At 35.8% G+C, this 27,999-nt stretch overlaps 1 protein-coding gene across 1 annotated transcript in view; it reads left to right on the top strand.

Annotated features, from left to right (window-relative positions):
* Window positions 1–27,999, top strand: part of NELL1 (neural EGFL like 1) — an 870,390-nt gene that overhangs the window by 120,354 nt on the left and 722,037 nt on the right. The window contains exon 5 of the mRNA XM_051966758.1: window positions 16,148–16,223. Coding sequence (XP_051822718.1) covers window positions 16,148–16,223 — 76 coding nt within the window. The remainder of the gene's footprint in view (window positions 1–16,147; window positions 16,224–27,999) is intronic.

Here is a 27,999-nt window from a genome sequence, read left to right on the forward strand (position 1 = left end):
TCTCAGAACCCACTAGAGCATCTTACACATTTTGATCTGAGTTCAATTACAAAGAATGGACTATCTCTTTAGATGGGTCCATGTACTGTTGTTATAATAACACACAAGCTGACCATACTGTCAGAAGAGCTATTATTCCACCAGACATGCCCTCAATCAGTGGGATGTTATGAAGAGTCCTCCTTCCAGAACCTGTCATGCAGTGATACGATAAGACTAATTTCAAGGACATTTTGACTTCAAACTGCATTTCAGATCAGCAAGTGCTGTATTTCAAATTCATATAAATTCAACTGAAATTCAACATTTATTATGTGTATGTGATGTACTGCGCACCCATCCTATGTCTTGAGAGGGACAGACAAGTTTGGGTATGACACTTTTCCTCCCTCATGGTGGGATAAACTAATAGTGATATTAAAGGTCTTAGTTTAATGTAGTTTACAATTTTAGGCAGTAATTATGACTATACAAATAACTATAATGCAAAATTTTAATGCATTTGACACTTAAGATCAGCTGGTTTTCTTGAGTAAACAATAGGAAACAGTTCCTACCATCTTGGCTGAAAACTGGTTAGCTTGAAGTCCTCATTCACATTTAGTGCAATTGGTGAAAGATTGACCCTCGGGCACATCTTGACTTATAGCTACAGAAGACTCTTCCCATAGATTTCAATCTATAGGGTCCCTCTATTTTTTTTTCACCAGATTGCTCTAAGTTCCTGAAATTGAACTCATTAGTCACTCCCTAAAGACATTGAATGCCCTTGTTAAAATGCAAACAGAGTTCAAGGGAGGGGAAAACAAGAGAGTGACATCACTGAATTTATGTAAAGGTGACCTGAATTAATTTATCCAATCAGCTATTAATGAGTGCAACGAGGGAATGGTCCAGCTTACATGATGTTCTGTCTTTTATTATAAATTTGAAAAACATCAGCAACATGTATTTTCATATACAAAAAAAAGCATGACAAGGGAACTTCATGTGACACCATGAATCTCTACTATATAGTTTGTTTTTTAAAGTGTGATTAAAAGAAAAGGGAGAGTTTAAGCATTTCCTCTGCTCTGACACTGCTAAGTGATTGGGATGCAAATACAGAAGTGAAGAAAGTTCTTTTCTTTCAAGGAGATTACAATATAATAGCAGTGGGAGAGATAGCAAATTAAGAGCAGTAGTGATGAGGGATAGCTATTTTAACTTGGAAAGTTCAAGAGTTAATGTATGAAATCTTCCAAGAGGTATATTTCTAATAATAGAAGTTGTTTTTATTTATGATTCCAGAACTAAAAATTGGAGGGGTGGGAAGAAAAACAAGATCGTTGATAAGGGAAGAGTCAATATTAACAATATTTTTCTGCTTAGATGTATCCACAGTTGAATTCCCTACTACTTTAAAATGTTTCATTGATACTTTTCTTTTTTGATTCTTCTTGTAAAGTGATGATTAAAAAATTTGAGAGACATACTTTCTAGGTAATTTAATCATTTTATTAATAAGGCCCACATGTTATTAATAAAAAGATGATCATTTGGCCAACTGGCTTAGATCAAAGAGCCCTAATGGTGGTACAGTTATAAATTTTATGGCCATCAAAGAGGAGGTGTGGCTATATTAGAATAGTGGGTATAACTATATTAAAATGCGGGTCTTAACATAGTGACAGATATTGCCGAAATCTTGGTTAATAGAGACATAAATTACCATAGCATTTGTTAACACAAAAGAGATTCTACACTTTTCCAACTGAGCAAACACAATGAACGGGAATACATCTATTACCCCAAACTTTTCTTGGACTGTCTGTTAAGATCTTGTATTGTTTAAATCTTTACATGAGATTTCTTGGGTTGCTTTTTAGATAAGGAAATAGAAAAGGGGAAAAATCTGGTCGTTATACAGTAATTAGTTATCAAATACAAGAGAGAAATATTGATTTCTCCCAGGAGCTAGGAATTATAAGAGGTAGAGGTAAAGAGATAAATTGCAAACATGGAGACATCTCCACACAAAGGCAGGCAGGAGATCATACCATCATATGTGATGAAGAGCAAAAAGACAGAGAAGCTAATAGTATCAGAAAAATATAAATCAAGTCATTTTAGATAGATAAACTTACATGTATATTAAGAAGTATATATGTTTCTCGATGTGATCAATATACAAATATATAGTTGAATACATTTATATCTATACAGACTTATGCATATATGTGTACATATGCATATATATATCTACACATAGAAAATAATATACTCATACAAATATATAAATGCAGACACACATATGTACACATATATACATATAACATATATATTTATACATAAATATGTATGTATGTATATATATATATAGTTTAAAAGATATAAAGTGATGGGTGCTTTCTAAAGATTGAAATGCAATGAAATATGCTCATAGTCTCAACATTAAGCTAACCCCTATCACATCTGGTAGACCACTTGTATAGCAGACTTACAGAACGACATGTAGTAGTAGCCCAGGACTGGCAGACCTGGACAGGTTGTGATCTTCATCCTTGAAAAGGATATCCACACTGACAGGATCACAGGTCAGTCTGAGTAGAGCTCAAAAGTTCTTTACAAAGAACTCATCTAAGAAAAGTGCTGCTGTGAGCTCACTAAGAATAGAACCATCATTATTTTTACCAGAAGAAAGATGCTCGGGATAGTAGCAGGACCATGAACAACATCTTAACAGTGAGCACATGTTTTAAGGAACTTTGATTACATAGGATTTCAGCCAGGTTTTATTATTTTTTTTTAGATATAATGAGATAGAACTTCCGTAGACTTAATCTGTACAAATTGTCACAGGAAAAGTGAATGCTATTTTAGTCAACAGTTTTCTGCGTTCCACAGAGACCTGTGCTATTTTCAAGGCTTCATTGTTCATTTCTGCGTAAGTAAATGCTAGAGATATGTAGGTAGTAAAACTATCTCTATCTAGAAGCCTAGGGGAATATACGATTTTGTGATTAATTTAACTCATTCATTATGTTAAAATATTTATTTTGTGAGTTTGCTTTACATTAGGATAAGATGATAAATAATGCCCAGTTTTAATTTCCTTCTATATCTACTCAGTCTCCAGAATAAATTCGAATTTTTTTCAGATTCCTGAATATTGAATAAGGGTCCTGATCTTTTAAACTCATAAATATAGTGAGTCTATTTTTACCTAAGCAATGAACCCATCATTGGATACTTGTTGAGTATTAAGCACTTGCAAGATATTGTGTAGGGGGAGTTACAGAAAAGTATTCTAAATGACATATGCACTTAAGGAACTTACAATGTAGTATGAGAGATGACATACACCCATGTTTTGGTATGTGACATTGTTTATTTTTTTCCCATAGCATTTATCAGGCAAACAGACCCATAAATTCAGTGTAATGAAAGATATTTTTTACCTGAAGTTGATTCCCAAGCCTTAAAGTTCTCCCAAATCTTCTATATGAATTCTCTTTGCCATAAAATGTAGCAACAGTGTTCATAGTATTGGGGAAATGGATGGATGATAACTGGCATCCTAGCAGATTCACTTTTAACTATTCAGACATAGCTGTTGGAACTGAGAGTGATCAGAAGGGGCAGAAAGTTTGCTTTCAATTATGAAGGATATTCTATCAATAAATGTAGGACAATGTGAATATACAATCTTCCTCCTGTCTCTTTGAGGCTTAAAGATTATGTATTGCCCTGCATACATAAAACAATGTCACAAGATTGAGTGGGAATTTAATAATGTCTTTTTGAATGAGTCAGTGATGTTAGTGACTGAATGGTACTGAATAATATTTGGGAAAATCCCTTTGGGATAAATCACAAACTATTTCTTTGGAAATCTGTTAGTAGAGAGAGTCCTGAGCTGAGTTGGACTGAGAAGAATTGGCTCCTCTCTTTGGTTCTCCCCCTGACTAGTAAATGACTTTTGATAAGTCTTTTAGTCTCTTTGAGATTTCTCACTTTATTTATCTAAAAAGCAAATAGTTTGAATAAGATAATATCAAAAGTTTCTAATATAGTAGAAGCAGCATCTGGCTCTGAAGAATATCTGGGTTTAGCTGTCATTGATGACACAATTATTAATTATTAATGAATGAACATTCATTAATCAGTGACTATGCAGGGCATTATGATAAGCCCTGGATATATAAAAAGAGGCAAAAAAGGCAGTTCCTACTCTCAATGAATTTACAATCTAATGGGAGAGACAATGTGCAAACCTGTGAATAAAACATACTATGTATAGGATAAAAGGAAAATAATAGAGAGAAGGCACTGGAATTAATAGTAGTTGGAGAAAGCTTCCTGTAGGATATGAAATTTTAGCTAGTACTTAAAGGAAGCCAGTAGTCAGAGGAGAGGAAGGAAAGTATTTCAGATATAATGAGATAGCCGAAAAGAATGCCTAGATTATAAGATAGAGTGTTTCTTGTTGATGGAATTAGTCAGAAGGACACAGTGTCACTGGATCAGGGATATGCATCTGCAAGTGTAAGAAGTCTGGAAAGTTGGAGGGAACTAGGTTATAAAGGGCTGTGAGTGCCAAAGAGAACATTTGTTTTTACTCTCTGAGGGAATAGGATGACCATGAAATTTAATGAGTAGGGGTATATCATGATTGGATTTGTGCTTTATGAAAATCATTTTAATGGCTGAATGGAGGGTGATTTGGAATAGGAAGACACTTGAGATAGGAAGATCTACCAACAGGATTTTGCAGTAATCAAGGTGTAAGATCATGCACAGGAGTGGTGACAGTGTCAGAGGGGAGAAGGAAGAATATTTGAGAGATGTTCCCATAGTTGAAATTAATAAACCTAGGCAGCATCTTGAATATGGGGAGTAGAAAGAGTTGGAAATAGTGATGAATACAAGAGGGCTCATCATGAATCTGAGGATCTGGGAGGACTGACCTTTTCTGTCAGTCACTTTTCTGTCAGAAAGATAATGAATTCTGATTTGGACATGTTGAGTTTAAGATGCTTATTGGACAGTTCGAGATGACTGAAAGACTATTAGAGATGTGAAGTAGAAGTCCAGAGAGTAGTGTAGTGAGTTTAAGGATTTACTAGCATCTTTGAGGGCCTAATTGAGATGGTGGTTGTTGAGTCATACCCAACTCTTTGTGATCCCAAGGACCACAAAGGTCCTTATATCTTCCACTGACTTTTAAAATGTGTCCTAGTTCATGTTCATTGCTTCCATAACACTGTCTATCTCATCCTCTGCCATTCCCTTCTTCTTTTGCCTTCAGTCTTTCTCAATATCAGTGTCTTTTCCAGTGAGTCCTGCTTTTTCCTTATGTGGCCAAAGTATTATTTAACCTTCAACTTTAGTATGTGACCTTCTAATTAATAGTCATAATTAATTTAAGTATTGACTAATTTGATCTCTTTAATGTTCAAGGGACTCTTAAGTCTTCTCTAGTATCATATTTTGAAAGTAGTGACTCTGTAGTGCTCAGCTTTCCTTTTCCTTTGATTCTCTTGCTACTGGAAAATCATAGCTTTGAGGATATATAGCATAAATTTGTTGTAGAGCCAGTCAGAATGGATGTATGGTTTTGCCTACCTTTCTTCAGCAGGAATAAAAGTTAAGAATGATGGGAGTGATCCAAGGCTGAGACTTGACTGAGAGTAGTTCAACTCTATCATAATGGGGATAGGGATTGAAGAAAGGAGTGTAGAATTGAGTTACTTTGCCAAGAAGTCAAAGTGAATTGTTTGGACAAGATGATGTCAAAAGCTCTTTCAAGTTCTAATTTATTATGGTTCTAAGACAACATCCCTACTTCAGTGCTACAGCTTTCAGTATCCAGCACCTTGGAAAGCAATTGTCTAGATGCTATTTCCTTGGACCAATTGTATAGAACAAGCATTGATTTGGTATTGACAGTCTATTACTTTCTTGGTGAATAAAACTTGTGGCTTATTTTCTGTGGTCTCTTTTTTACTTAATTCTTCTTTGCTTCATATTGATAGATGATAGATGATGGCATCTTATTTTCTGCATCCTGTAACTTTTTATTTAAACCCCAAGTCCTTGATCTATAATAGGCATCTAGGATTGGGCTACTGATGGGATAGAAGTAGCCTTTAGCTATAGGGTCAGTTGACTGAGGCTTAATGATTTACCACATTGAACACTGTACCATAGGAAACAGATGATTGATAGCTATACTCTTGGAAAATGTGCCAGATCCCATGTATATGGAATTTTTTTTTTGATACAACCACAATTAAAAAAATAATTAGAGAAGGGAATGAATCCAAAAATCTTTGTCATTACAAAATATCTCAAACTCTTTGGCATAATAAAGTGTATTTATTTAATTCTGAGACAGCTTTAGAGTGTTGAATCTGTCATTCTCATTGATTTCACTTTCTCTTCCATCAGTGCTGTGTACCCTGTAGCTGGTGTCTATCAGATTCGTTAGAGTCCAAGTTTCTCTTTGTCCTGCTTCTTAATGCAATCAAGAGAATACCCATTTCTAATTCCCCCCTCCCTACCTCCTTCCTTCTCTCCCTTTCTTTCCTCTCTTCTTTCCCTCCCTTCCTTCCCTCCCTGCTTTCCTCCCTTCCTTGTTTTCCCTCCCTCCCTTCTCTCCCTCCTTCTCTCCCTGAAAAGAGATAGAAGGTGAAAGGATTAACAGAAGTTGGGAATAATAAATTGGTCTGTTAACTTCTCCTACCTATTTGCACTTTGTGCCTTTTAAAGTAAAGGGCATAAATCAGAAAGCATACATAGAAATTGAAATAAAGTGTTCCTCTTTTCTGGATTTTTTTTCATTTTTGCTCCTTGAAATCAGCAGAAAATTAGTAAGAAAGCAATTTATTTAGCCCAGGGCCACATATATAACATATGGGAGGAAAAAAAGGGGAACACTGAGTTGCTGGTTCATTTTGATTTTTTCTATGTGGTTCTGTATATATTTGAGTTTGAGTTTTCTTTGTCTGTCTCACTGATGTCACTCTTTGGGATGAATGAAAAGGGGAAAAATGCAATAAAATGAATGGTTTCTTGTTGGAAAGAAATCTAGGTCTGTCTGTTCTATGGTTTAAACTTCATGCTGTAGGTTTGATGGATCTACATGGTTATTATTTTTTAAAAGGAAAATTATGAGAGAAAACAGACTTGAACCAGCCCAACACAAATGACAGAGCCCTGTTTGAAATATATGATGTCTCTTTCCTTGTATGCTTGCTTCCCTTGTTGAAGCAGAGCATGGGGAATAAAAAATGCATGAAGCACACAAACTTTTTAATTGGAAAAAAAAATTTTGAATCTCATGTTTGTTTTCTGGTAAGACCAGTGGTACAGAAGTTGTCATTGAAAAGACCTGATTTTATACTCCTCTAAACAAATTCATTTTTCTTCTCAGTGACTTTAATTAAACTTATGTTGTAAATAATAACAGCAGGAGGAGCTGGAGTCAAAAAAACAAATTCATAGCAGCACCTGTTGTACTGTTTCCATTTTTTTTTTTGGGGGGGGGAGATGAGAGAGAAGGAAAATATATAGAGAAAACAGACTTGGAAAGAAAAAACCTAAAAGATCATATTGACCCTTTTTTATTCCTTAAATTTTGACTTTCCCCCTATTATACTCCTAGATTTTTATGTGTGCTTCTCTGATCCAGGAGTTAAACACAGTTAGCTTGTTAGATAAAGCTTCTGTATTCCCATTTAATTTTTTCCTTAGGAATTAGAGTGGAAATGATTTCAGGTCTCTTTAAAGGAATCCCAGCCCTCCTCAGGCATGGCATGTAGGATCCAGACTCATTAGGATTCATTAGACTACAAGGATCACTTTTCTGACAGCTCATTGCACAAACACGAACTTTCACTTCTGGGCAATGCAGTTAGGTCCATCAATATACCACCTTGTCATGTACCTGTATAACTGGAGGTGAATTCCATTTCTGCTGGAAGTAAATAGCCCTGGGAAATGATTAAACTTTGCATAATAGGTCTGATTAGCATGAATCAAGAACATTTATACCCATACCTGTTTTTCAAATCTGTTGCCTTCTTAGGTTAGAGATCCCATTCACCATAAATAAGAAACTGGAAAATCAAGATAGCAGAATTTTGAAAGCATTCTTCTTCCCTTCCCCCTTTCCTCTCAGCAGTCACAAAAACAGTCAAAAATGGAAAAAGTTGTTTGGCCCTTTTCTAATCAGTATTTTCCTATATTTCCCTGTATCTTTAGACCTTCATTGTATTTGGCAAGGCATATTTGCATTTGTTGTGGTTATAATTCAGTTATGCTATAGACATTTCCAATTCTTTATGACCCCATTTGGGGTTCTCTTGGCAAAGATACTAGAGAACTTGGCCACATTCCTTCTTCAGCCCATTTTACAGATGAGGCAAACAGAGTTAAGAGACTAATCCAGGTCACATGGCTAGTAAATATTTGAAACTGGATTTGAACTCAGGTCTTTCTAACTCAAGTCCCAGTGCTCCATTATCTCAATTGATCTTCCTAATAATCCTGTAGTGCACAAATTTTATTTTCTATGTTACATTAAAGATGATTTGCAGAGAAGTGAAGTGATTTTACCAAGATCACAAAGTCAGCTATAGTGCTGGAAGTAGGACTTAGGTGCCCCCTTGACTTCTTTATTATCTATTGAGATATGGTATTATGAAAAAAAAACATAGAATTTGAAGTCAAAGGATTTGGCTTCAACCACTTACTATTGGGAGATCTTGAGGCAATTACTTTGTCTTTTGGGGCCTAGTTTTATCATCTGTAAAGTGGAGAAGCTGGAATATTTGCTTTCTAAGGTTCCTTTAACTTTTATACTTTTACTTTATAATATACTGACTACTGTGCTAGGTTGCCAATCAATTATAGAAGAATAATCATGCACTGTTGATCCTAAACAGAATCTAGAATTTTGAGGATCACCTTGTTTCTAGTAAGGAACTTATCACTATCTTTCTTAAAAGGAGAAAGTTGAGGAAGCACCCCATCAATTTCTGAAAAAAGTCCCTAGATGAGCTAGTCAAATGAATCAATCATATCGATTAAGTATTCTTTCACAAATCATAAATATTTGAAAATCTGGAGTTTTATTAAACTTCTGAAATTGAAAAAGTTTTCACTTCGGGCATGGAATAGGTCAGGATCATCCAGAAATCTTGGATATACAAGCATTTGATATCAGTAGGTAAAGAAGAGAGCAGCTAGATGGTATGGTAGACAGAGCATCGGGCCTGGAGTTGAGAAGATCTGAGTTCAAATCTAGCATCAGATACTTACTAGCTGTGTAATCCTGGGTAAGTCCCTTAATCTTGTTTATCTGTTTCCTCATCTGCTAAATGAGCTGTAGAAGGAAAGACAAATTTCTCTAGCTTCTTTGCTAAGAAAGCACCACAGGGTCATGAAGAATTATATATGATTGTAACATAATTGAACTATACCAACAACAAATGCAAATATGCAAACAAACTCTGTGTCTGACCATTGAACACTAACAAAAAGGGAAAGAGTGATAGGTGGCAATATCATTTCGTTACTTTCATTAATCCACCAAGCCTTTATTAAGTGTCATCCACTACATTCTCTATAGGAGATAAAAAAAAACAAAAATGAGGAAGTCCCTGACATCAAGAAGCTTACATCCCAGTAGCATTTACATGGAGAAACTAAGAACTTGTAAATTGATTTGTGAAGAGGATTTAAGTAACTAGGGGAATCAAGGAAGGCTTCATGTAGGAGGTGGTACCAGAACTGAGATTGGAGGAAGCTAGGGCCTCCAGTGGTAAGAAGAGGGAGTGTTCTGGGCATGGAAAACATTGTGCAGAAGCATCAAGGTGGGAGATAGAATAGGAATTTGGAGTAAGAGGACCTGGACTTTCAATCTTGGCTCTGTTACTTAGATGTGTGAACTGAGGCAAGTTCCTTCATCTCTCTGAGTCTTAATTTCCTCATCTGTAAAACTAGAAATTTGAATTAAATGACTATTCTCTCTTTTTGAGAATAAAAAAAAAATTGTGTAGAAATATTTGTGTCTGGCCCTTTTTTGTGGTGGCAGAGGGCTGGAGATAGAGTGGATGCCCATTGGTTGGAGTATGTCTGAATGAGTTGTGGGATGTGAATGTGGTAGAGTATTATTGTTCTGTGGAAAATGATGGGCAGGCTGATTTCATGGAGGCCTGGAAAGACTTGCATGGGCTAGTGCTTGGTGAAGTGAATAGAACCAGGAGAACATTGTACACAGTTATAAGATGATGTGATGATCAACTGTGATGTCTTGGGTCTTTTCAACAATGAGGTGATTCAAGGCACTTTCAGTGGATTTGGGATAGAAAGTGCCATCCTTATCTAGAGAGAGAGAGAACGATGGAGAATGGTGTAGATCAGAACATAGTGGTGTTACTTTTTTGTTATTTGTTTGCTTGCTTTTCCCCCTTTTTCCCTTTTGGTCTAATTTTTCTCGTGCGGTATGGCAGATATGGAAGTGCATTTGGAAGAATTGAACACGACTAGCATATATTGGTTTGCTTGCTGTCTTGGGGAGGAAAGGAGAGGGGATAGAAGGGAGAAAAATTTGGAGCACATGACTTGGCTGGTTGTTGAGAACTATCTTTGCATGTATTTGAAAAAATAAAATACTATTAAAAATAAATCAGAGTGTAAAACATTTTTAGAAAAAAAGAAAGATATTTTTATTTATTTTTAATTGTTTTGCTTAATAGCATTTTATTTTTGCCAATTATATGTAATGATAGTTTTTATCATTCATTTTTGTAAGATTTTGAATTCCAAATTCTTTTCCCTTACTCCCTAACCTTCCTCCTCCCCAAGACATCTAGCAACTGATATAAGTTATACATGTATAATCACTTGAAACATTTTCATATTAGTCATGTTGTGAAAGAAAAATCAGAACAAAAAGGAAAATCCACAAGAAAGAAAAAGAAACAAAATAAAATGAAAATAATGTTTCAGTCCACATTTGGTCTGCATGGTTCTTTTTCTGGATGCAGATGGTATTTTCCATCACAAGTCTATTGGAATTGTCTTGGATCACTATATTGCTGAGAAGAGCTAAGTCTATCATAGCTGATCATCACATAATCTTGCTGTGTCCAGTGTTCGCCTGGTTCTGTTCACTTCACTCAGAATCAGTTCGTGTAAGTTTTCCCAGGCTTTTCTGACATCTGCCTGCTCATCATTTTTTATAGAATAGTAGTATTCCATTACATTCACATACCACAACTTATTCAGTTATTCCCCAATTGATGAGCATCCACTCCGTTTCCAATTCCTTACCACCACAAAGAGATGCTACAGACATTGTTGCCTTTGTGGATCTTTTTCCTCCTCTTAATGACTCCTCTATTCCACTTCAGCTTTGCATATATATTTCCTTGATTCTATGAGCCTGTGAGCATTGTATATGAGGAAGAGCAAATCCATCAGTTTGGGTGAAATAGAGAATGCCTGAGAAGGAGGGATGTGTCATAAGCCCATAAAAGTAGGCTGGAAACAAATAAGGAAGGTCTTTAGATATAAAAGCGAGGTGTTTTATCCTAGAGGCAATAGATGACATTTCCTGCCATTCTGAAGCCCTACCATTTTCCATACTCCATTTCTTGATTTCCCTTAAATTAGTATTCATCAAATGATAAATGAGACCTTGATATTCCAGTACCATGTGACAGATGCTTGCCTTTTCTTCCAGTCTGCCTATGGCAGAGTCAAATTTGAGATAATAGAATCAGAAGCTTTCCTTTTCCTAATGCCTCTTTAAGCTTTTATTCAAATTTTCACTATTAAAGTAGTCTTTCTTTGCATCCTCTTCAGACTCATCTTATATGCGTTCACTAAGTTAATTTTAAAGTACTGAAATGTTAGTATGATTTCTCTCTTTAATGAGTCCCCACTACCTGATGGGTAAAGACCAGATTTTTTAGCTTAAAAATCACCCCCTCCAGGATCTTGCTTTGCATTCTTGCCCACATAGTGTCTTGCACAAAGTAGGTGCTGACTAACATGTATATGGAGATGAATTGAAACCAAAGGGCTCTGCCAGGTCATCTTGTTCAACCTCTCACTCAGGGAGGAGTCTTTTTGGCAGCATCCTCGAACAGATAGCCATCTAGCTTCTCCTACGACTCTCAGCGATGGGAAGCTCACTGTCACATGCTGCACTGTCAGGCCATTTTATTCATTACAAAAAAATCTTCTTAATGTTGTCAAAGTCTACCTCCTATCTGCGAGTACTAATAGTCCAGCCTTCTGAAACGGTATAGAGTCAGAATGAGGCGTTCTTTGATTTATGAGCTCTCGGGGCTTTTCATGGAACTGGGAATGTTGATGGACATGTTCATGACTTCAGTAGGGCAGGGATAATATTGTATTCTTTCTTAGCATTCAGTCCATTTGTATGCTATGCATGTACCTCTTGGAGAGTACATAATGGCAGTGGGCATAGTCTTAAATCATGACTGGCAGGTTTCAAATGAACTATTTGACCATTTCCTAGAATGTAGAAATAGATGCATTGCTCTAATCTCTAGCATTATCTATTGGGTGTTGACACAGTTCCAATATGAATTTTGATATTTGGTAAAGTAAGATGATCCTTTAAGACTCTCTGAGGAGATTTTCATGGAAATATAGATTTTTATAATCGGGAAGGACCTGTGAGGTCAGCCATTGCATCCTTGATGGGAAGCAAGAGACCTTCATAATATCCCAACATGTGGATGTCTAGACTTTTTCTTAAAAACCATCAGTAATGGGGAATTAATTCTGTTAATTTGATCAGTATGGATTATTAAGATTAATCAATCAGCATTGATTAAGATTCTGCTATGCCATAGGCGTAATACTGGATCCCAGGCCTATACAAAGTGAAATAATCCATTTTCTCAAGAAGTTTATATGAAATTGTGGGTAACAACATATGCATGTATAAAAGTGTATTATATTATAAACCTGTGTGCTTTACAAATGACTACTGACTGGATACATTTGTGTTTAAAGCATTTGTTGAGGTTTTATTGATATATGTGGATAGTGGAGAAGAAAGACATAGATGGATATCTACCAATGAATACATACATACATATATCTATAATGTATTTTATATATATATATATGTATATATATATATTTATATGATGTTGTTTAGTCATTTTTTTTAGTTATGTCTGATTCTTTTTTTAAATAGCTTTTTATTTACAAGTTTTGTGCATGGGTAATTTTATGGCATTGACAATTGCCAAACCTTTTGTTCCAATTTTTTCCCTCCTTCCCCCTCTTGATGGCAGGTTGACCAATACATATTAAATATGTTAAAGTATAAGTTAAATACAATATATGTATACATGCCCAAACAGTTATTTTGCTGTACAAAAAGAATTGGATTTTGAAATAGTGTACCATTAGCCTGTGAAGGGAATCAAAAATGCAAGTGGACAAAAATATAGGGACTGGGAATTCTATGTAGTGGTTCATAGTCATCTCCCAGGGTTCTTTCACTGGGTGTAGTTGATTCAATTCATTATTGCTCTATTGGAACTGATTTGGTTCATCTCATTGCTGGAGATGGCCACGTCCATCAGAATGTCTGATTCTTTGTGATCCCATTTGGCATTTTCTTGGAAAAGATGCTGAAGTAGTTTGCCTTTCCTTCTCATTTTATAGATGAGGAAACTGAAACAAACAGACTTATCCAGAGTCACACAGCTAATAAGTATCTCAGGCTGAATTTGAACTCAAATCTTCTTGATTCCATGTCCAGCTTTCTCTCCATTGTGATACTTAATGTATTCATATTCTAAATTTATTTCAATGTAAAACAAGATAATTTTAGGGTGGTGGTGGTGAGTGAAACTCTTAACAATTGAGAGGAGTAAGAAGGGCCTTATAAAGGAAGTGACATTTGACCTAAGTTTTTAAGGACACTAAGGATTCCAAGAGGCAGAGGTGAGGAAGATGTGCATTTCATTCATAGGGAAGATGTAATAGGGCAGGGATTAAACATGTGCCTCCTTGAAACTGACCTCTCAGTCCTAAGACTGCCCCAATGGGTCCAAATAGAGCAAGTCTTGTACCTTTTTTTCTATGATAGTTCTTCTAATATTTCAAATAGCCCTTAGGTTCCCCCTTAGTCTTTTCTTTTCTAGGTTAAAGAGCTTCAATTTGAAATTAAGAAGACCTGAGTTGAAATCTTGCCTCAGATATTTATTGTCTTTGAGTAAGTCTCAAGACTTTATTTCCTTAAGTCTCAATTTCCTCATCTATAAAATAGGATAATAACATATCTAGCTCATAGGATTGTTGTAAAGGATCAAATGGGAAAATATATGTAAGATATTTTGTAAACTTGAAAATGTCACGTAAATGTGATCTATTCAACTTGAGAAAGGCACTTTTATGATTCCAAGATTTCAGTGAATTTATGAATAGTTAAATATAATAATGGCTGAAAAAATAGGGAAGAGGAAGGAGGGAAGTTTGAGATGCTGCATCATTTTTTTCTACCTTCACACTTAGGAACTGAGTGTTTTGTTGAAATGGATGGGAAGAGCGATCATAGCAATGCTATGTCATAGAGCCCTTATTCTTCATCTGGCACTGGCTTGTAGAATCACAGCAGAAGAGGAATTGTGTCCTGGGCTCATGTCGCATTTGCATATGGCCAGCATCATTTTGTCATCAACAAGAAATCTGGCAGGCTGTGTATACATGCAAGATTGGAGCAGAAGGCTAGTTAATGGACTATCATGATTTGGAGTAAAAATCATCCCACTAGAGATTATGGAGAACTAATTTTTTATATATTTAATGTCAAACATCCGTTAATGCCCATGTGCTTTGAATGCACATAAGCACTTCACTGTGATGTGAATTTGAGAAGACAGGCATTGTGGTACAGTAGAAAGATCACTGGATCAGGAGTGAAAGAAGCAAGATTCAAATCCTATTTATGATACTAGCTATGTGACCATGACTAAGTCACTTAAATTCTCCAAAGCTTCATATGAAAAATGAGGAAGGGTCCCGGATTCTTAGACTATGGGTCATGACCTCATATGGAGGTCTCCTAACTGAATGTGGGGGGAGTCACAAAATTATGATTTATTATCAGTAAATGTTTAATTGGTGTATATATTTTACATGTCTGTATACCTGGGGTTATGGAAAAATTGCTGAAATGAAAACATGTGTAAAAAGTCACATTTATATGACATTTCCATTTTGCTAATGGAAAAAGTTTAAGGAGCCCTGGACTTGATGACGTTTATGAATCTTTCTACTTTTATATTTATAATCCTAAGGCCCTTTTGTAATGTGGATTTTCATTTATTTATATGGTGTTTTAAGGTTGTAATGCAAGTTGCACATATTTCATTTGATTTTCACAACAGCTATGTGAGGCAGGTACAACAGACATTATCCTTACATTATAAATGAGGAAACTGAGACTCAGAGACATTAAGTGCCATGCTGGAATACAGCTGATGTCAGAGCAAATATTTGAACCCAGTTTTCTTTCAACTCGATGTCTAGCACTTTTTACACGCTATCCTATTGCCTCTCCACTATTTCCATTAACAAAAGCCCATTAGGCAGAGTTTGACATGGACCTAAGTCATTCCAAATTCTGTACTCTACTGGGTTCCATTATTAAGAGGCAGCAAGTTATTTCTGTCTTAAAATCAGCAGGTACCAACTCTACTAGAAATAGCAGACTGAATTTTGATGTGTCGCTAGTCTGCATGGGGAAAAATATCTAGAAAGGATGAAAGTTATATTGTTCATTATAAGGTAATTCTAACCCTGTTGTTCCTGCTTCAAAAAAAAGGTGGGATTCAACTATTGATTGCTAATCTGCTTCTGATTACGGTATGCTATTGTAGATTCAGTGTTATCTATATTCATACTTATAAAAATAGTGAATAAAATTTTATACAAAAAACAACATTTACTTACGCTGTTAGAAAGTACCAGTTTCCATTCTCTCTGTTTTTTTTTTTTTGGATGCTGCTACCTGATTATTACTCTTCTTTCTTATCTTAGCTGATCTACCCAAACCTGATCATTTACATTCCATGATGAAGCTTCCTACTTTCTGGATTGACAGTGCTGTCCCTCATCTAGCCATTGCCATTGCCAATGTCATTGTGGACTCCAATCCATGCTCTCATATAACTAATGAGGTACAGAAGAACAAAATAAATTATAATGTCTTTGAAGGATTTGTTTTGGAGTTCTTTCTGAATTATGAGGGTAGTAGAAGAGGAGAACATTGATTAAATCTTTACTACTATCGATGATGACATTAAAGACACACAAGATGGTTGTAGGTGGAATTTTGGGGGGAAGTTGAAGAATTGTGTGGTAGTTGGTCCTTGATTTTGGGGATCTGATTAGCAAAATCACAGAATGGCAAAATTGGAACAGATCATCTCACCCAAAATATGTTATGGGAGAGAAAATTGAGGTCATAAAATAATTAAATATAAATAAGTAAAAATTATTCAAGGTCACAAAAATTAGTGTAAGATTTCCAGTGGTCTTAAAAAGTAGGGTACAAGAGATTATTGGTAAGGCTGGATTTAAGGGTTTGTAAAATAGTCCCAATTGGGAATATAAGAATGGATTATAAGTAAATAAAACAAGATCGCCAAGATGATTTAACTGAAGTCAGAAAGCATGACTCTTTTGTGGACCAATTCATCAAGATTTGTCTGACTAATTTTAGTTGTGCTCTTGACTCTATGGACAGTGTGTTCTGCCACAGTTCTCTTTAACTGTCCTGACTCAGTTTCCCTGCACTAGTTTCCCTTGTCTCAGTTTCCTTAACTGTTCTGTCTCAATCCCCTAAGCTATAAAACTCCCCCTTTGGTCTGACTGAGGACTATTTGCTCTAAGGTTATAAATTGTTAGCAAGATAAACAAGAGAGTAGACCTCTTGACTCTTTTCTGTCCTCAAGACTTATATCCCTCTAAAATATTCCAAGATACCTCACTGATATCTTTATTTCTGTGTATTCAGACATCCTGTCTCTGGATTTTTAGGATTTATGGCCTACCCCATCCTGACAAGTTTTCCCGTGCTTCTTACCCCTTACTTTGTTTAGAGAAAATATTTAAGAAGTTAGGGTTCCTCCATTCATCACTGGAGGCTGGTGGCTGAATGCTGGATTCTTTGAGATGACAGTCTCCTCCAACCCTGGGACCAACATGGATTCCTTGGTCCCAGTATATCCTTATCTCTGTCTGAATGGATAATTTGAGAGGAGAGTCCTGTCCAGTCAATTTTACTCTCCCATTAATAAAATATTAAAAACTCTCTAACCTCTCTCTTGCCTCAGTTTCTCCAGCATTACAAGTGGAGGTTGTAAAATTCCAAAGTGTATTTGGACCCAATGCTTACTTGTAAATTTTCCTTAGAATATACATGAATTTGGAATAATTTGCTATATTATCCATTGTTATCTCCTAAACATATGGTAAGCTATTCCAGATAGCAGCATCCATGAGGGGCCCTCAGGCTTTCTTGACATTTTAGAATAACAGGTATTTCTTAATCCCTATTCTAGGGAAATTCATTTCTTTCTATTGGTCTCAATTATACAGAATAACCTGGGTTTAGGGTAAATGGCAAGTCTCACACTCATTAGTGAGGTGGGAGATAGCTACCCCAAGACTTCTTTTGGTGAAATGAGCAAATAAGAACAGTTTGTTCCAATGACTATGAAGGCAGGTAAAACAAGAGTAGGGAATATTTAGAACTTTGCCAGATATCAAAGATGTCAAGGTGATGTACTGTATCCTTGACCATCACCGGTTATCCTGACTTTGGTCTTACCACTGTACTTTGATGACTCTGGAAGAGAACATGAAGATAATGACAGTGCAGATTTTTCACTTTAATCCACTTCACATACAAACCAAGACATCAACCCGGGATGTCTCTGTTTCTCTTTGAAAGTGAAGGATGAAGAACAAAAATAAAACCAAATAGCTTTTTCTGGACTTTAAAAATGAATGATTTTCTGTTTCATGTTGTTCTATTTTCTTCTTTAAAGATATGTCTATATTATGCATATGCTAACGTAACTGAATGAAAAGTGACAGCCAATCATCATTTGTCTTATATTTTATGTATATATTTATCTATTTATTTAGCAAGTTGGATTTCTGCTTTTATTATTATAAAAACTCTCAGAGAGAAGATTCCCTCTACCAATGCAGTTTGGCATTTACTGTGCATCTTTTAGGCTTAGAAAATTTCCTGGAAGCCTGAAAAGCCAAGTGATTTACCCATCTTAATTTGCATCATAGGGAATATTTGAATCCTGGTCTTTTTTTTTCTAGGAACAGATTTTATCCATCATTCTACTCTGCTTCTCTGTCTTATTCATAAGACACTAAAAATTCAGGTACATAAAATGTCCCTTTGCTCATTATTTAATCAAGTCCCATCACCTAAAAGGCAACGAGAGAAACTCTTGGTGAAAATAAGCAGTCTACCTCCGATTACAACCAATTATCAGGAATAAATGGCATTAAGAATGTCAGCCAAGAGACATACTTAAAAAAAAGATAGGCTGATTATGTAGCAAGAGCCAGAGAAAAGTGATGGACAACTTTTCTGCTCTGTTTATATTCACTCGGTGTTATGATAATTTGTGCAAGGCCCTGGGAACATAGACTGGAACATTTATGGGAGGATGTGGATGGGAGTTGCCCAAGGGTGAGAGTAAATTTATGCCCGTCAGTGAGACTATACATCCAGTGAAGTTGTACTAATTATTGACTACATTTGGATAGCATTTAATATAATATTGAAAACTTTAGCATGAATCAACTCATAGACCTATCATTTCTCATGATATCCCTATAGCAAGTATTATTGTGCAATGCATTTCTCATTCAGCTCTGGTTTTGATTCTGGGGAGTAAAAATATCAGTAACTCACCTGCTTTCTCATCCTAGAACTTTTCTAAGGTTCTTCAGTCATCTGTCTTGTTCATTTGACCCTGGAACTTCCATTTTGAGGAAGGGTCCAGGCCAGCCATCCTTCTTGAGGCTTTGCCTTCTTGCTCTGCCATTGCAAACCCTTTCTCTCATTGTTGAATTTTGAGAGGGAATCTCGATTTCAAGGAAGGGCCTAAGTCAGCTATCTTTCCTTCTTCTTCTGACTGCTTTCAATTGTCTGGATTTTGCCACCATGGCCCCCACAAATACTCCATCTATTTTCAGCTCTCTTTTATGGATTTTCTTTCCCCCTTTATATATGTTACCTGTGGACAAGTTACCTCTATTTGCATATATATCGTCAGTGTTGGTTGGCACATAAGAAATGCTTAAGAAAACCTTGCTGATTTGACTTGACAGAAGGAACAGAATCCCATGAAAAAGCATTGGTGAAAGTCACAAGGGAAAAGTGACAGAGCTTGGACTAGATATCAGTTCTCCCAATATCATGTTTCAGTCCATTTTCTCAAGACTATAATGTCCTGATCTTACTGCTCTATAAAACTGATTTTTTTCAAGAACATTTATTTACTTAAAAAAAATAGCTTTTTATTTTCAAAATATATGCAAAAATAGTTTTATCTATCCTTGCAAAACCTTGTGTTTCAAATTTTTCTCCCTCCTGTACACAGAAAGTAATCCAATGTGTGTTAAACATGTGCAATTCTTCTATACATATTTCCACATTTATTTTGCTGCATAAGAAAAATTAGGTCTAAGAGGGAAAAAAGGAGAAAGAAAACAAAACCAACAACAAAAAGGTGAAAATACTATGCTGTGATGCACATCCAGTACCCACAGTCCTCTTTTTTGGATGTAGATGGCTCTCTCCATGACAAATTTATTATAATTGGACTGAATCATCTCATTGTTGAAAAGAGCCACGTTTATCAGAATTGATCATTGTATAATCTTGTTGTTGCCATGTGTAATGTTCTCCTGGTTTTATTCCCTTCATTTAGCATCAGTTCACATAAGTCTCTCCAGGCCTCTCTGAAATCATCCTACTTATCATTTCTTATAGAACAATAATATTTCATAACATTTATATACCATAATTTATTCAGCTATTCTGCAACTGATGGGTATCCACTCAAGACTAACTGGTTTTAACCCTCAAAACAGTAAACTGCTTTAATTTTGAATGTTTGGTGACTAAATTCCTCATTTAGTCTCCCAATCCTCTTAGTACTTTTTTGTCAAGTCTTTTGCCATTTAGCACAAAAATATCACTTACCTCACATCTATGATTAACAGTAGAGTTTTTGAGAAATCTTTTTGAATATCTTCCTTTGTATTTATATTCTCATACCTGAACAAGAAGAGTATGGCAAGGATAAAAGGGATAATTAAAGAAAGAAGTAGAAGAGCTGAATTGTCTCTGTGATTTTCTTATTATCATTGTGAAATGCTTTATCAAACACGTGCCATCAGAGCTAAATGATTACACAAGAGATTGAAAAGAGCTTTAAACTCGATCAGACATTTTCCGCAATTGAAGGCATTGTTGGCAAGGCCCATTTTGTCTTATTCCCTACGACCCCCTAGTGCTGAACAATAACTTTTTGATTAAACAGTTGGCAGTGACTATTGTGGGCTGCCACATTTAATAACAGAAGTCTTCCTTTAGAACTGGAAATGTTATCTAAATTGCTTTGCTCTTCTTCAGTGATTGTGCATTCCTATCTATGACAGAACTGATGGCATGAAAAATCAAAAAATTTCTCTCAAGATTGTTCTTTTTTGTTTTTCTTTCACAAAGAAAAAGCCTCGGACTCATTGAATAATTCAGGACTGTTACTGCAAAACTAAAAGTCATATTCCATCAGCTGTCTTTTCTGTAATCACTATTAAAAAGCAACACTGTTGGTATTGACATATTTTTATCAGGGAGGCAAAACACAATAAGCTAGGAAAAGTATAATAGAAGTGCTTCCCCAAAGAATGGTCATCTAACTTCTTCCTTTTTGTTTTTAATTTCTGGGAAAGCACTGTGTAGTAACATTTGGAAAATAATTTAAATTTTTTAAGAACCAAAATCGATTTTTTCTTTCCTCCTCCTCATTGAAAAAAACAGAAAGGAAAACAAAATCATCATAACAAATATTCAGAATCAGGTGAAAAAAATTCCCTCATTAGCTATGTCCACACACACACACACACACACACACACACACATACATACATATGTATATATATATACATATATATATATATATATATATATATATATATATATATATATATTTCATTGTATACTTTGAGTATCATGTCTCTGTTAAAAGGTAGGAAGAACGATCTGTCATTATATGGGTACTCTGTATTCATGGTTGGTTATTGTTGAACATAGTTTTTAAGTTTCACAAAGTTATATGTCTTTACAATGTGGTTATTATTTATGAGTTGTTCTATTAGTTCTAGTAATAGCCCCTTGAAAAGTATTCTTAGGCAGTCGTGCCTCTTGTCCTGGAATTTAGTGTTATATGGATGGAAAAAATGAGATTATAAGTGCCTTGTGAGGTGCAGCCTATATCTTTTTAAAATTCCTTCTTCCCCTTCTCAACACAATACCAGGTACATAGTTGTTCAGCTAAAAAAAAAATCTCCTATAAAGGATGTGTGATTAGCATCCTATTCATGCTGAGACATTTGCTTGAATAAGAGGTGTTTTGCTAAAGTGGATTAGGTGCGAGATAGGAGTTGGAAACATATCAATTCAGATCCTGTTTCTGATCCTTATTAGCTATAAGTCATGTAGCCTCGATGAACCTCAGTTTCTGCTTTTGTAAAATAGTGGTAATTATAGTAACTATCTCATAGGAAAATTTTATACAAAGGGCTTTGTAAAATTTAAAGTGCTGTATAAATATTAGATGTAAAGTCAGCTGAGAGGCCGAGTGTTGGGGAGGAATAAAAAGTTGGTCTTAAAATCAAGAAGATAGCTAGATGTGGATGAAATTATAGTTTCAGAAAAAAATATGAAAGTAACATGTAACTCAAATTTCAATGATAGAGTCTTATGTAGTTGGAACCTGGATGAAGGATACATACATACATACATACATACATATATATTATATTTATGACAATATAAAATCATCCATCCAGTCCTTGCTTAAAGATCCCCAGTGATGGGAAGACCATCACCTCTAACATAGCCTCTTTTACTTTTGGATAATTATATTTGTAGAAGCTTTTTTTCTTACATCCAAACTGAACAAACCCATTCCATTTTCCATATAATAATCCTTCAAATATTTGAAAAGGGTTATTGGGTTGCTCTGAAATTTCTCTTTTTCATATCAAGTTAACATACATTTATTAAATACTTACTGTATGCTGGATTCCATGCTAAATACCAGAGATAAAAGAAAGCCCAAAACCAGTCCTTGCTCTCACTGAGTTCACATATAATAGGTAGAAAACAAGCAAACAATTATGTATGAACTTGAAAATAGAAGATCAATAGAAGATAATTTCAAAGGGAAAGGATTAAGATTGGGGAGAACTATCAACTGAGAATGATGACATAAGTTTGAGGACTTTTGCCACCCTAGTTTCCTTTTTTTGGACAGTCTTTATATTATCCATGTCCTTTAAAAATGTATACTCATAAAATGAGCATAGTACTTCAAATATGGTCTGACTAGGCAGGATACTATAGAAAAGCTTGCAAAGGAAACTTAATTTTTTTAAAATAACTTTTTATTGATAGAACTCATGCCAGGGTAATTTTTTACAACATTATCCCTTGCATTCACTTCTGTTCTGATTTTTCCCCTCCCTCCACCCTCTCCCCCAGATGGCAAGCAGTCCTTTACATGTTGAATAGGTTACAGTATATCCTGGATACAATATACGTGTGCAGAACCGAACAGTTTTTTTGTTTCACAGGGAGAATTGAATTCAGAAGGTATAAATAATCCGGGAAGAAAAACAAAAATGCAAGCAGTTTATATTCATGTCCCAGTGTTCTTTCTTTGGGTGTAGCTGCTTCTACCCATGCAAAGGAAACTTAAAACTTTTCAATGAAGCAAAAGAAAAATTAAAATGAAGGATTAAGTTCATAAAAGATAAAAACTTTAGGCATGCTGTGTTTTCTACTGAGCAGAAATAAAGAATATTATGATCTGTTCAGTTTAACTGCATAATCAAAATAGAAATCAGGGTAGTTCTAATGTCTGGTCATTGCTTTTGCCAACTGGAAATTCACCTTTAGCTTTCTTTTAAAAAACAACATTTATTTTTATAACATAGTTATTTTTTGATATCCTCTTCTCTCACTCACATATAGAACTTCCCAATGTAACAAAGAATAATAGTTCTTTCAAAACTGATTGACAATTACCAATTATCATAAGATAATATTTCAAGCATTCCACAATCATACTATTCTGCCTCTTTACAGAGAGGAAGGAAATCAGTATGTTTCATCATCTTCTGTCAAGGACAAACATTAGTCACTGCATTTAATCTTTTATCACCTGGCTTTTAACATTATTATGTCTCTTTAGTGTATATGTGTATGTATGCATGCATCCACATATATGTATGTAAGAGAGACAGGGAGAAAGAGACACTCAGACTCACAGAGAGAGAGAGAGAGAGTATGTAGGGAGAGACACACACACACACACACACACACACACACACACATACACACACATACACAGAGTGAGAGAATGTAGGAGAGTGTTAGAGTGGAAGAAAAATAAAAAGCACAAGAATGAGAGAAGAAGAGGAGAAAGAAGAAGCATCATTCAGGCACAACCATGCTAAATTCCACTCCTCTCTTATTGGCTTATCTTCTCACTAATTTTTTTCTCTTCAAGATTAAAGACCATTCAGTAAAGATGATTCGAAATATTCTCAGAAATTACCTGTATTGTAGAAACCTTCTCTCTAATTGACATCTCCCATCCCTAGTAAAATCAGGGAAACCACACTTTCCATGGGGCTACTTTCCTTTCTTTCAAACTTAAACCATGAACTTATAGGCTTAGATAAAATTACTGTTAGTACCCATCTAATTTATTGGCAATATTAAATAATAAAACCACACAAATACACATTTAAAACAATTTAAAAGCCTGCAATGGAGTTTACAGTTAGAGTTGCTCAATCATTCACTACACTCCTGGTCTAAGTGCTGTTTATGATGAAAGGAATTAAGAGAAAGCTTGGGTAGAAATTTTCTGGTCATACTTTCCAGGAAAAAATACAAGAAAAAAGAATAGAGATGCTGTTTGCCTGGACCTTACTCTCCCTAAATACCATCCTTGCAAAAACTACTGGCTTGGCTGGCTCTCAGCTTTAGCCCACGTGTGCTCAAATAACCTTTCTATTACTTTTGCTCTGCATCTTTAGCAGGTTGTGTCTTATTCTTGAATCCCTATTTCTCTTGTCTGAAAATCCAGGACAAATTGAGTTTTTATGTGTGTAAACAGTACAGATCCAGGATTTTCTGTCTTCTTGCAAAAGTCTATTAGAATATCTATGATGCTATGAAGATTTTTTAAGTCTTCCAAAGTTTGAGGACTTCCGGTTAAGATGGCGGAGAGGAGGCTCACAGTTGCATAAGCTCCGCGCTTTCTCTCACTATCCACTTCATTACAAGCCTCTGAATCAATGCTTGACTGAAAAAAAACCCACATATAGTTACCAAGAGAAGCCATCCTTGAGATCCGCCAAGAAAGGTCTGTCTTTACTGGAGGGCTGGGGCGGTTTTAGATCGGGCGCAGGCGGCGGGCAGCGGCAGTGAGAGCACGGGAGCAGAGCTGAGAGGGGGTGGGGAGTGATCGTAGCCGTCTCTGCGGGGAGAGCTTCGCTACAGGTTTGGAACCTGCAGCAAGTCAACAGCCCAGCAGAGAAGCTAAAAACACCGGGGTGAAGAACACAACCGCAAACAGCTGGAGTCTCTCAGGACCTGGCCGCCCCCCCCCTTACCCCCCCTCAGTGACTCAGCACGCTCTGGATCTCAGAGCGCAGGCGCAGCACAGTCCTGCTAGTGCCTCACTGCTGCCCCTGCAGTCTGTAGAGGAAGCTCGATAACACACCCAGCCCCCCCCCAAAGAAAGACTCCAGTTTTTTCTGTTTTTCTTTGGTAGTTTGTCTCTGATTAATAGACAGAATGAGCAAGAAGCTGAAGAGGACTTTAACCTTGACAGCTTCTATACAGATAGAGAGCAGACTCTAAATCCTGAGGAGACTAAAAACAGGCAGTCCCCAGGTGATTCCCCAAAGGAGGAGATCGTCTGTTCCTCAGCACAGATGAACCTCATAGAAGTGATTAAAAAGGCTCTCACAAGGGAGCTAGAAGAAAAATGGGAAAAGAGTCTGGAGAAAGTTAAAGAGAGAGTGGATAAAGAAGTAAAATCCTTGAAAAATAGGATTAGTGAACTGGAAACAGAAAACAGCTCTCTAAAAAACAAAATTGGCGAAATGGAAAAAAATTCCACAGAACAAAAGAACTCAATTGGACAATTAGAGAAAGATTTTAAAAAAGTGAGTGAAGAGAATACTTCACTGAAAATCAGAATTGAACAAGTGGAATTGAATGACTCGAGGAGACAAGAAGAATCAGTCAAGCAAATCCAAAAAAATCAAACAATGGAGAAAAATGTGAAATACCTTCTGGGGAAGACAACAGACCTGGAAAACAGATCCAGGAGAGACAATCTGAGAATCATTGGACTCCCAGAAAAACATGATGAAAAAAAGAGCCTGGACACTGTCTTCCAGGAAATTATCAAAGAGAACTGCCCAGAAGTCATAGGAACAGAGGAAAAAATAAACATTGAAAGGATTCATCGATCACCCACTGAAAGGGATCCTAAAATCAAAACACCAAGGAATATAGTGGCCAAATGCCAGAACCCTCAGATGAAAGAAAAAATATTGCAAGCGGCTAGAAAAACCCAATTCAAGTATCAAGGAGCCACAATAAGGATCACCCAGGATCTGGCAGCATCCACATTAAAAGATCGAAGGGCCTGGAATATGATATTCCGAAAGGCTAAGGAACTTGGTATGCAACCAAAAATAACTTACCCAGCGAGAATGAGCATCTTTTTCCAGGGAAGAAGATGGACATTCAACGAAGTAAGCGAATTTCATCTATTTCTGATGAAAAAACCAGAACTTAACAAAAAGTTTGATCTACAAATATAGAACTCAAGAGAAATCTAAAAAGGTAAAGATTAATCTTGGGAACTATATTTTGACTATATAGATGTATAAAGAATACATGTATACCTTGTTCTAGAAATTGATGTGGAAAGGACATTGTACCAGAAAAAGGGTAAAGTGGGGGTAGTACATCTCACGAAGAGGCATAGGAAACCTATTATACCTGAGAGAAAGAATGGAGGGGGATGAATATAGTGGGTATCTTACTGCCTTCAGAATTGGCTTTAAGTGAAAAATCTTAAGACATATTCAATCTAAGGTGAAACTTCTCCCATCTCATTGAAAAGTGAGAAGGGAAAAGTGGAAAGGGAAGGAATAAGCTAAGCGGAAGGGAATACGGGAACTGGGAGGGAAAGGGGTAAGATAGGGGGAGGAACTCTAAGGCGGGGGGAGGGACACTAAAAAGGGAGGGCTGTGAGAAGCAAGGGGTGCTCACAAGCTTAATACTTGGAAGGGGGGGAAAGGGGAAAGAAGGGAGGAAAGCATAAACCGGGTTAACAAGATGGCAAGTAATACAGAATTGGTCATTCTAACCATAAACGTGAACGGGGTAAACTCCCCCATAAAGAGGAAGCGGTTAGCAGAATGGATTAAAAGCCAGAATCCTACAATATGTTGTTTACAGGAAACACACCTGAAGCGGGGAGATACATGCAGGTTAAAGGTAAAAGGTTGGAGCAAAATCTACTATGCTTCAGGTGAAGTCAAAAAAGCAGGGGTAGCCATCCTGATCTCAGATCAAGCTAAAGAAAAAATTGACCTAATTAAAAGAGATAAGGAAGGACACTATATCTTGCTAAAGGGTAGCATGGATAATGAAGCACTATCTATATTAAACATATATGCACCAAGTGGGGTAGCATCTAAATTCTTAAAAGAGAAACTAAGAGAGCTGCAAGAAGAAATAGACAGTAAAACTATAATAGTGGGAGATCTTAACCTTGCACTCTCAGAATTAGATAAATCAAACCAGAAAATAAATAAGAAAGAAGTCAAAGAGGTAAACAGAATACTAGAAAAGCTAGATATGATAGATCTCTGGAGAAAATGTAATGGAGACAGAAAGGAATACACTTTCTTTTCAGCAGTTCATGGAACCTATACAAAAATTGACCATCTATTAGGACATAAAAACCTCAAACTCAAATGTAGTAAGGCAGAAATAGTAAATGCATCCTTTTCAGACCACGATGCAATGAAAATTACATTCAACAAAAAAGCAGGGGGAAGTAGACCAAAAAATAATTGGAAACTAAATAATCTCATACTAAAGAATGATTGGGTAAAACAGCAAATCATAGACATAATTAATAACTTCACCCAAGAAAACGATAATAATGAGACATCATACCAAAATGTATGGGATGCAGCCAAAGCGGTAATAAGGGGAAATTTCATATCTCTAGAGGCCTATTTGTATAAAATAGAGAAAGAGAAGGTCAATGAATTGGGTTTGCAATTAAAAATGCTAGAAAAGGAACAAATTAAAAACCCCCAGTCAAACACTAAACTTGAAATTCTAAAAGTAAAAGCTGAGATCAATAAAATTGAAAGTAAAAAAACTATTGAATTGATTAATAAAACTAAGAGTTGGTTCTATGAAAAAACCAACAAAATAGACAAACCCTTAGTAAATCTGATTAAAAAAAGGAAAGAGGAAAATCAAATTGTTAGTCTTAAAAATGAAAAGGGAGAACTCACCACTAACGAAGAGGAAATTAGAGCAATAATTAGGAGTTACTTTGCCCAACTTTATGCCAA

This window comes from Antechinus flavipes, chromosome 6 (assembly GCF_016432865.1).
Source record: "Antechinus flavipes isolate AdamAnt ecotype Samford, QLD, Australia chromosome 6, AdamAnt_v2, whole genome shotgun sequence".
Taxonomy (NCBI): Eukaryota; Metazoa; Chordata; class Mammalia; order Dasyuromorphia; family Dasyuridae; genus Antechinus; species Antechinus flavipes.